The sequence below is a fragment of the Octopus bimaculoides genome, chromosome 6 (assembly GCF_001194135.2).
Source record: "Octopus bimaculoides isolate UCB-OBI-ISO-001 chromosome 6, ASM119413v2, whole genome shotgun sequence".
Taxonomy (NCBI): domain Eukaryota; kingdom Metazoa; phylum Mollusca; class Cephalopoda; order Octopoda; family Octopodidae; genus Octopus; species Octopus bimaculoides.
In genome coordinates this window covers 2,709,872-2,720,896 of record NC_068986.1, presented here as the reverse complement: position 1 = coordinate 2,720,896, position 11,025 = coordinate 2,709,872, and the positions used below count along the sequence as shown (strand labels likewise).

At 36.0% G+C, this 11,025-nt stretch overlaps 1 protein-coding gene across 2 annotated transcripts; it reads left to right on the top strand.

Annotated features, from left to right (window-relative positions):
• Positions 1-630: 630 nt before the first annotated feature.
• On the top strand, positions 631-10,651 carry LOC106875288 (B9 domain-containing protein 2). Of its 2 annotated transcripts, none has more exons than XM_014923375.2 (4): positions 631-745; positions 4,437-4,544; positions 5,366-5,491; positions 8,322-10,651. In XM_014923375.2, the coding sequence occupies exons 2-4, from the start codon at positions 4,457-4,459 to the stop codon at positions 8,633-8,635; spliced, it is 528 nt and encodes a 175-aa protein (XP_014778861.1). In that variant the 5' UTR covers positions 631-745; positions 4,437-4,456; the 3' UTR covers positions 8,636-10,651. The 2 variants fall into 2 exon arrangements, with proteins under 2 accessions (XP_014778861.1, XP_052824509.1); XM_052968549.1 differs by lacking the exon at positions 631-745 and adding an exon at positions 3,703-3,842.
• Positions 10,652-11,025: the final 374 nt, after the last annotated feature.

Sequence of the window (11,025 nt, the reverse complement as noted above, 5' to 3'; positions counted from 1 at the left end):
CAGTATGCACTCAAGCAATGCCACTGCTAATATCTAATATGAATCAGAGTACTAGGGTGTCCCTCTGAAATCCGAGAGCAGAACTCTCACAACACACATATGCACACCTTAAATGATACCCACAAGAAAATTTGCTTCATGGGAAATATCTCATTGAACAGTACTATACAGACATTGGGTCATTATTTAGAGGTGTCCCTATTTGTTTCAAACACAACAACTTCCACTCTCCAAACGTGGATAATTATGATATGCCTCATAACACTTGTACTATTTCTTCTCTTTCAATTGACTTTTCCCTTTTGAAACTAACTCCCAAGGTTTAATTTGCGTATATAGCAGTTCTAATTTCACTCGATTATCCCAACCCTCTCAATTCTGGATAGCTCTTGGAAACGTTATAACTTTGGTCAAAAAGTAGGAGCAAAAAAAGTCCTTTTCCTCATCTTCTCCCATATGGCTTGGCTTATCAAATACGTACCTAAGACCTAAAAAAAAAGTCTAACTGGATGGTTTGAAAATAAGAATAAATTTAGTGTAACACATATTTTGTATTTTCAATAGATTTTAGAATCTTAATTTGATTTCCTAAAGTTTTTATACGAAAATAAGAATGTTACTATGGATACTGCCGCCATAATTGACAACAGCCGAAAATGGATTTCATTCGATACATTTGCTTATATTTCTCTAATTAGCGCTTTTTTAATCCGCACATAATTCGATGTTGACTTCATTAAAATAGGTAAGCTTAACGATAAATTATATATAGAAATAGTTTGCCTCAGGAAATTATTAAAACCATTAGGTAACCGTGCTTTATATATTTTGGTCGTTGTTTAGCTTTAAGTTAGCTGTGATCGAGCTAAGTAAATGATAACAAAAACTTCCAACCTTGACCATCTCGTCTTTTTGCATATCTAGAACAACATTAGCGAACGTATCGTTCATTGTTTTAAGACGGGATTGAGTAATCAAAGGGAGATTTGGTTGTTAAGTCAATGCAACAGGTGAGCGATCGCGTAGAGGCTGCACCTTACAGCACGTTTAACAGGAATCGTTTTTATATTCCTTCCATCCTTTAATCATTTCAACTTTGGGTTTTTCTTTCTTTCATTGAAAATAAAAATGAATGAAAAATTTATTGATGATAGTTATTAAGTAGATATATGAAATATTTTGTCATCTAATTTGAATGTAGTGAGTGGTAAATAAGACGTTCATTGATTGAAATAATTTTTTCATTATGGAATTAACAATTTTAAAAAATTCAAAGCAGAGTTTTGGGATAACTCTCAAGGAATTTGGTGTGTGTGGGGCATTTCCTTCAGTTTTGTTTAGTAATCCCGTGTTTCATACAACAGGAATTATGTGTTTCTCTCACCCATATACATCCCACTTTTTTCACTCGTATATTTTTCTTTATCATTCATATATTTTAGTTTTCCCTTCGCTCATATATACGTGTTTCTCTTTCTATATGTATCATTATACATACGCAGCTGGCTCTTCCTCGCTTATATATATACACCCATTTCACAGATGTATGCATTTTCCCAGAAGAGACTATTGATCTAATCGATTTTCTGATTATTCGTCTGGTAGTTTATATCTCGTCACGTAGGTAACCAAATGTACAAGTAGGTCAATAGATTTATGGAACCATAGATCAATAGATTTATGGTTCCAGAGATATACCATTCAACCATAGGGGAATTTGTGCTAAAGAAAGTGATGATGAGTGACACCTCTCTCTCTCTCTCTCTCTCTCTCTCTCTCTCTCTCTCCTAGATGAAAAGCAAGAGACATTAGGGAACTGATAGCATACCCCTAGTTTTGTTCATCAGGACTTTCAGAAAAATATTTTTTAACGAAATTTTCTTTAAATACCTTTCAGTTGGTGTAGATTACGATTACATCGGAATTTAATGTGTATATATATAAAATAGTGGGTGTTGACAGTTTTTTTTTTACAAAATTTCAAGTTTCATTTTTATATATTTATGATGTAGATCAGTATGTATGTGTGCGCGCCTATCAAATTATATTTATTGATTTTTTTCCACATCAAATTCTAATATAATTGCAATCTATACCATCTGATAGGTATTTGTAGAAAGTTACATTTAAAAAACATCAATTTTCTGAAAGGTATGAAGAAGCGAACTCGGGGTGGAGGCACACTTGTGTATTTATTCCCTGATACTTGCTCAAACTCTCCTATGAACTAAATGGTGCCAATGTAGTCCAGCACTGGATCATACCCTATCATGCCTTGGCCCTGCTTTGCTGATGTCTACACTTCTCATTCTGACATACAATGTTTCATCTTACAAAGACCCTGCTGCATTCTCACCTCTGTCCAGTTTCTGTATATCTTTAGATTCTGATGGTGACCACAGTAAAAGTAGATATAAACTTGATCTGTGCCTATGTATGTCTGGTTTTATTCTTTATACCCTTGGAGAATGTTTACGCCTATACATGCAGTGGCATGTGAAAAACAACATTCGAGTGTGGTCGTTGCCAGTGCTGCTGGACTGGCTACCATGCAGGTAGCACGTAAAAAAACACCTTTTGAGCATGGTCGTTGCCAGAACCGCCTGACTGGCCCTTGTGCCAGTGGCACATAAAAGCACCCCCTACACTCTTGGAGTGGTTGGCGTTAGGAAGGGCATCCAGCTGTGGAAACTACCAGATTAGACCGAGCCTGGTGCAGCCTCTGGCTCACTAACCCTCAGTCATACTGTCCAACCCATGCCAGCATGGAAAACGGACGTTAAACGATGATGATGATTCAATTGCATTGATTGAATATCTTCATTTATGCGTTCAGGAATTTGGTTGACTGCTTAAGATTTGCATTTCCATTTTCCTCTACTTTATATTATCTCGCATTGGCTCTTTATGAGCACTTTTTAAATAGCCCATACTTTCTATAACATACTTAATATTATATATATATACATATACATATACACATATATATGACAGGCTTCTTTCAGTTTCCATGTACTAAATCCATTCACAAAGCTTTAGTCAGCTCAGGGCTATAGTAGAAGACACTTGCCCAAAGTGCCACGCAGTAGGACTGAACCTAGAACCATGTGGTTGGGAAGCAAGCATCTTACCGCACACTCATGCCTGCATTTATAGGAGAAAAAAAGAATATTTGTTCTGGATTTTTGTGTTTGAAGTTCAGACCCTGCCAAAGCCTACCTGGGTTGAAGACTCAATCTGTCACCCGGTTTAATGCCACCACCTTGTTGCAGGCTTTTGGACCAGATTTCCAATTTGATGATACCTTCTTTCTCTTCCTCTTCCACCAATTCTTGGAAGCCCTTTGAAAGGTCACGGGCACTGACATCCATCCTGATTAAAAAAATATTAATGGATGACATCTCATTATTTAATTTTTACATAAATTCTTTTCTGTCCCAGAATTGAATAAACTGTGTACACCATCTGTGAGAACAATAAAAGGAAAAGTGGGACGAATGCACCCAGTGAATTTAGGTGGAGGTTGTATGGAATTGACTATCAGCAAAGAATAGAGGCCATTGTAAATAGAACAGCCTAACTGGGCCAGCTGGTGTTGTTTAGTTCTTAGTTAAACCTGATCAAAATGATCTATGTTGAAAGGCATTCCTGCTGTGTGTGTGTGTGTGTGTGTGTGTTTTGCTGAAGTATCAGGTCATTAAGAATGACATGTCAGATTTTCTGATGCACCAAGTTTGACAGTCGTTAGCTCTAATGTTTTATCCTGACAATTCTTTGTTTTACAACATTGAAGAGTTACATCATCACTTTCTGAAATGCAATTCACGGTGTCTGATTATATTGTGAGTTTTCTCTTGTAAATCAATTTTTTGTGAACCCATGGATAGATCAAAAATTCGTGTTGTTTTTGAATATGAGTTTCATCATGGAAATGCTGAAGGGTTAAAATTAGAAGTTTGTATCAGAACCAAGGCCAGTTTCAGAAGGGTTGGTATCAAAAGGGTTGTATAACATTCAGCTTTCATGAATGTCGGGTTTCTATAAGAAGTTAAAAGATTAATAGACCCCCCCCACACACACACACACACATATGTAAAATGTGTGATAGTTTGAGCTGTGTATTTGTTAATGAGTTAAAGGGTTTACATAAGGTTATTGTTCTATAGGCTCAACTTCTTCCGATGACTACACTTGTTTTGGAGGACTGCAAAGGCCATGGGCACAGTCTCTTTTTCCAGAGCAAACCAAAGAAAAAGTACAAACAACCTTTGTGTTAAAAATAATCAACTTTTCCTGTGTTAAAGTTCTTGAGGGTGATAAGCAAGAGGAGGTCTCTAATAGACCCAGCTCTTAGAAATCTTAACTTACTATAATTTTCTTTTATTCTTTGTCAACATTGCTACCCGACGTTTTTTTATAAAATCGTTTCTGTTCAGTTCTTTCAGGTTGTGGTCAAATGGCTGAAGTACATGTTATTGGACAAATCAGTGGAGCACATGGATTTCCTAGCAGTAGGTTGTTCTGTAAGTTTGGAATACAATCTGGTAAGGTACCCTTTCATTCAATAGTTTCAATTTAAATCCATGAATATTTATATATATATATAGAAATACATGCATGAGTACGTTTGTGTGTGTGTATATATATGTATGTATAAACATTACATATATATATATATATATATATTGTTGGCACTCCGCCGCTTACGGCGACGAGGGTTCCAGTTGATCCGATCAACGGAACAGCCTGCTCGTGATATTAACGTGCAAGTGGCTGAGCACTCCACAGACACGTGTACCCTTAACGTAGTTCTCGGGGATATTCAGCGTGACACAGTGTGACAAGGCTGACCCTTTGAATTACAGGCACAACAGAAACTGGAAGTAAGAGTGAGGGAAAGTTGTGGTGAAAGAGTACAGCAGGGTTCAACACCATCCCCTGCCGGAGCCTCGTGGAGCTTTAGGTGTCTTCACTCAATAAACACTCACAACGCCCGGTCTGGGAATCGAAGCCGCGATCCTATGACTGCGAGTCCGCTGCCCTAACCACTGGGCCTCCACTATATATATACATATATATATATATATATATATATATCATCATCATCATCACCATCATCGTTTAACGTCCGCTTTCCATGCTAGCATGGGTTGGACAATTTGACTGAGGACTTTAATTTTATTTTAGGGGGTTGTCTCCCCTGCCTTTCTAATTGAGAATTAACACCTGTGCTAATAGCTTTTTTTTTTTGTCTCTTCAGTACAGGGTTAATGTTAATTAATTCTTTTTCCCTTTTGCTCTCTATGTAATGTATATTAGCATCATTCTAATGATTTAATAATAATTTGTCTTTTATTTACTGTAGGCAATGCTTGGAAAGTGTTATCTGGATTAACTGAAGGCCAAACGCAAGTGGATAATTGCCAAAATGAAGAAGCTGCCTATTGGTCCTATCCACTTGACATCCACTTTACCACAAAAGGTTTACAAGGTAACAACCTGTTATTATTGATAACTTTATTGGATTTAATTTTTTTTAAATTATATACAAATGGCAACAAATATATATGCTGTAATTAGCATCCCATAGAATTATCTGAGTTTAGTCCTAATTTAATATTCTTTAATTGTATTTAATTAGTAACAAATGAGTGCGTTTTATAGGCATGGCATTGCTGTGTGGTAAGAAGTTTGCTTCCCAAATACGTGGTCTCAGGTTCAGTTCCACTGCATGGTACCTTAGGCATGAGTCTTCAACTATAACCCTGGGTCAGCCAAAGCCTTGTGAGTGAATTTGGTTAATGGAAACTGAAAGAAACCTGTTTTGTGTGTTTGTGCATGTATATGTGTGTGGGTGTATGTAAATGTATATGTATGTGGCTGATGCCAATGCCTCCTGACTGGTTCCTGTGCAGGTGGCACATAAAAAGCACTATCCGAATGTGAACGATGCCAGGGCCGCCTGACTGGCTCTTGTACCGGTGGCACGTAAAAAGCACCCATTACACTCTTGGAGTGGTTGGCGTTAGGAAGGGCATCCAGATCATATTGGAGCCTAGTGCAGCTGCTGGCTTTCCAGATCTCAGTCAAACTGTCCATCGCATGCCAGCATGGAAAATGGACGTTAAACGATGATGATGATGATGATGTGTGTGTGTTAGTGTCTCCTTGCTTTGATATTGTGTGATAGTTTTTCATGAGTGACAGTCATACAACCAGTGCCCTTCGTCTCTAATCTTCTGACACAGACTAGCACAATAGCCAAAACAAGTAAAAGACAAAAAATATTTGAAGTGGAAAAAAATTATTCCTACTGATCATAAAGACAGCTTACAGATCTACTTATTGAAGTAATCATCTAATTGCATTGTATACAGATATTCAGATTTACAAACTGTTGCAATCTTTAACTTAATTTCTCATGGCACCAGCAGACAAAATGGAAAAGACGTTGACCAGGAGGATAGCAAGGAAGATGTGCTGTCTGTCTTCTGAGACATGCCTGGCCATGGGGAAATATTATCTGACAAGGAAACAGGTGAGGTTGGCTACAGGAAAGGCATCCAGCTCTAGAAAATCCATCTCAACAAGTTCCGTCTAACCCATGCAAGCATGGAAAAGTGCACATTAAAGCAATGATGGTGGTGGTGGTGGAAGTAGTGATAATGGCGGTGCAGCGGTGGTGGTGGCAGTGGCAGCAGCAGTGATGATGATGATGATGATCATGATGATGTAGTATCTAATAATTTACAGAATTATCTGAGTTTAGTCAGAATTTAGTTTTTAGACTAAATTTAACCAGCGATAAATATGTTGGTGTTGACAACCTGTATAGAATTATTTGTGTGTAATTCAAATGTCTAATTTAAAAGTTAGTATACTGCTAATTAATATGATATTTTTAAATCACATATTGATTTATAAGCTTAATTCTTTTGATACACTCCAAGACCACCTCTGATTTTGTGACATAAAACTGCCAATGTTTATGTGTTTATGTGAAAGTTAAAACCTTCAACTGTAATTTTATGTAAGAACCTTTCCTTAAGTTATGTGCCAGATGCCAAATTGATAATGAAAACATTAACGTGTGTATGCTACCTGTCAAGCTCACCTGTTTGTGATAAATCTAGTTTGATTTATAAGTAGCATAGAGAGATACTAGATAAATTATATTCATTAATCCTTTTGATACAAACCTGTCTGTTCATATTTTTGCTAAAACCTTCCATCATAATTTTATGTGGGTATGTAAAATATCTTGGAGAAGCCAGATGTTATTATAGGCATAAGTATGACTGTCTGGTTAAGAAGTTTTCTTAGCAACCATGTAGGTTAGGGTTCAATCCCATTGCACAATATCTAGGGTAAATGTCTTCTAGTCTTTTATTGCCTTAGGTTGACCAGTGCCTTGTGAGTAGAATTGGTTGATAGAAACTGCATGGAAATGCATTGTATATGTTTGTATACATATATGTGTGTGTGTGTGTGTAAATATATATATACACATATATATGTGTGTGTATACATAGGCGCAGGAGTGGCTGTGTGGTAAGTAGCTTGAAATGATAATATAATTTCATTATAGTATATTATCTTATATTATATTATAAGATTGTAAATAAAATGTGAAAATCAGACAAAGTCGGAATTCCTTTGAGTAATATACATGTATATATATATATCACCTGGATCACCTGGATTGGCCAGCATTGGCTCCATTCCCCTCATGCTCTTGCCATTCTCCTCCATGTTGTTCCAAACATTTTTTAAAACCATCTTCCCACCTGGTTGGAGGTTTTCTGAGTGTTCTTTTCCACTTGTGTGGGTACCACTTAACAACCCTCATGGGTCCACCAATTGTCTATGAACCTTGCGACATGACCAGCCCATTCTAGCTTTGTGTGGTGTGTTTAGCAAGAATAATGATTTCGAATTTAGGCACAAGGCCAGCAATTTTTTTTAGGGGAGGAGGAAGTCAATTACATCAACCCCAGTACTCAATTGGTACTTATTTCATAGAGTCCAAAAGGGTGAAAGGTAAAGTCAACCTTGGTAACATTTGAACTCAGAATGTCAAACATGAAGAAATATCACTAAGCATTTTATCCAGTGCAGTAACAACTGTGCCAGCTCTCTGCCTTATGTTTTATTTTTCTTTTATACGTTTCAGCCCTAAGGCTGTGGCCTTGCTGGAGCACCGTCAGTGGAAGTACTGCCAGTTTAGCAAGAATATTAATATGAAACTGTTTAAATATAAGAATATTTCTTACTAAATACAACTCTTAACTCTGTGTATTTTTCTCTATTTTTATATGAAGGTTGGCCCAAAATTTATCTGCAAGTTTGGTGCCAGGATAGCTTTGGTCGGAACCAGCACTATGGTTATGGATTCTGTCATGTACCTTCTTCTCCTGGGATGCATATTATTGAGTGCCCAACATGGAGTCCAACAGGAACATTGTGGGAACAAATATCACAGTATTTTATTGGTGGCAGTGCCCAGCTCCGACGTCCTGATCTAGTTTATTGTGCTACAGATCGCTACCGGCTACATACCATTGCTCGTGGAACAGTCACACTTCAACTTGGTGTTATATTACGAGGATTTGAAAAGTTTGGTGTAGAGTACTGAGATATATATATATATATGTGTGTGTGTAGGGAAGATTATCAGTTATCATATGTAAATAACTAATTTTAAAACTCTATTTTAATCTGCATGATATGCTAAAATTGTGTGTAGAGGCTTCAAAAAGATATTTTTTTGTGGCATACTAAGATGGTAAGATATAGGCTACTGGTATTGTAATTTTATATTGAATTCACATTAAGATCTAATTATTTTGCTCTGTTATAACCTATGCCACCTCTTGTTGTCATAATTATATTTAAGTTAATTATCTCAGTTTTTTACAGCTAATTGAGATCACAATATATCATGAAGCTTTTCAAACAAATATAACTCGAAATTTTTTACGTAGCATTAGATAAAGAGGGACAAGTTAACTGCTCAATACTCTCAATTTAAAAATATAACTTTTAAATTTAACATCATTGTCATCATGTACCATATTCTGCCAGAGCCTCAGCAACTACTTTCTTCCACTCTGTGTGACCAATCAGTAGTCAAACCTCTTGCACTACTAGTATTGACTCTGCTCCCTTCTTGATGCTCTTCATCCAGGTTGTCCTCTGTCCCGCTTTCTAACATCATCTGTGCCACTGGTTCATCACTTCTTCAGATCTGTCCAAAATGACAAAGTTTCTTTTGGATAAAGGTTTTCAGATTCATTCATTGTGTCAGGCTTTTCTTGAGTGAAATTTTTAGATCTTCTTCCAACATATGATTCTCTGACGATCTACCTGTATGTTTACATCACAAATGCTGTCAACTTCTTTTCATCAGCTGCTTTTAGGGTCTATGCTTCACTGCCATATAGAGCTAGCTGCTGGCCATTCTTGAGACATACCTTGAGGTTAATATTCATAGATCTATCTTTCCAAATGTTTCAGAAATTGGCAGCACTTGTGCATGGCATTGCTATCTTTTGCTTTATTTCCTTACTGCATTCATTTGTGTCATTTACCTCTGTGCCAAGATATGTGAAAGAAGACACCTGTTTAATTTCCATGTTTCCTATGGAGATATCAGTTTAAATTGCAGATTTATTTATTACTATGACTTCAGTCTCCTTAACGTTTGTCACTAATCCAAATTCAGCTGAGAATTCTGCAACATTTTTCAGTAGAACTTGCCAGTCTTTTTGTGGTGGATAGCAGGGCTGTGTCATCCATACATCTCAGTTTCCTGATAGTTTCCCCACCTATTTTAATGACAATGTTGGGATTGCCATTTTCATGATCATTTCAGTGTACATTTTAAAAAAGTGTGGAGAAAAACGATGCAGCCCTAGCCGACCCCTTTCCCATTTCAGAATGATTCAGTTTGACTTGATGTGGCCTGAAAGCCTGAGGATTGCATAGCATACAGTTCTTCTAGAAGAGCTACTAGGGCAATGCTACAATTTCTGTGTAGCATTGGATAAAACGAGACATGCTAGCAGCTCGAAACCTTAAATTAAACAAAGGAATGTCAGTTTGGTATAAAATCTGTTCTATTTTTCATATTCAGTAAACTCTGTTGAAGTAAATAATTAGAGTTAGCATTAATTAAAGCAACTAACCATTAATGAAAATGTTTATAGATTCTCCTTATTACACATAATTATTTGTAGTATCACTATAAATAACAATAGACAGATATAACAATAAATTTCAAAAGTTAATAACATTAATAAGGTATTTTTACTGATTAAGAGAAGAAATATTTGCATTTTGACGCAAGATGGAGCTTGTATTGTTGCTTTGTAATTTAGAATTACAATAGAACTAAACTGTAATATTGATATCTAGGCTACAACTGGATTTAAACTTTCAGAATCTGTTCTCTTCCTAGAACTATAATGAATGTTATTTTCATTTCATCATTTGTTAAATCCGTCCAAATCATGAAAATTTTTAATCAATTATTTACAGTTTCTAATGTGACTGAAAATTTTTTTATTTATATAATGAAATCAATTTTATATTTTGAACAAAATAACAACTACTTTTCTTAATCAATAAACAGCTGTAGTGTTTATACATATTTGAGTGATTGTCTTTCTTTCTCTCTGTGTTGTTTGGATGTGTATGAAAATATTTATGAAACTTTATCTTCACAGCACAATGTATGTGTTGATTCAACGCCAGAAGCTGCAGTTTTCCATGCAGGAAAAGCCTCTTTAAAGACATTTAGTGTTAAAAATCACACTATACTTCAGGGCTTGGCAGAAAGAAATCACCTCAGAAGTGATTGCTCTTGTGATATCATTTTGCCCAGCTCTGAAGTAAATTGTATCTTTTAATACTATACATCTTTAATTGGATTTTTTGGGGGACAAAAAGATAAAGAAAAAAACACAGCTTCTGGCATTTAAACAACACACATATGTTCAGTAAGTTGTATTGATAATGCTTTTA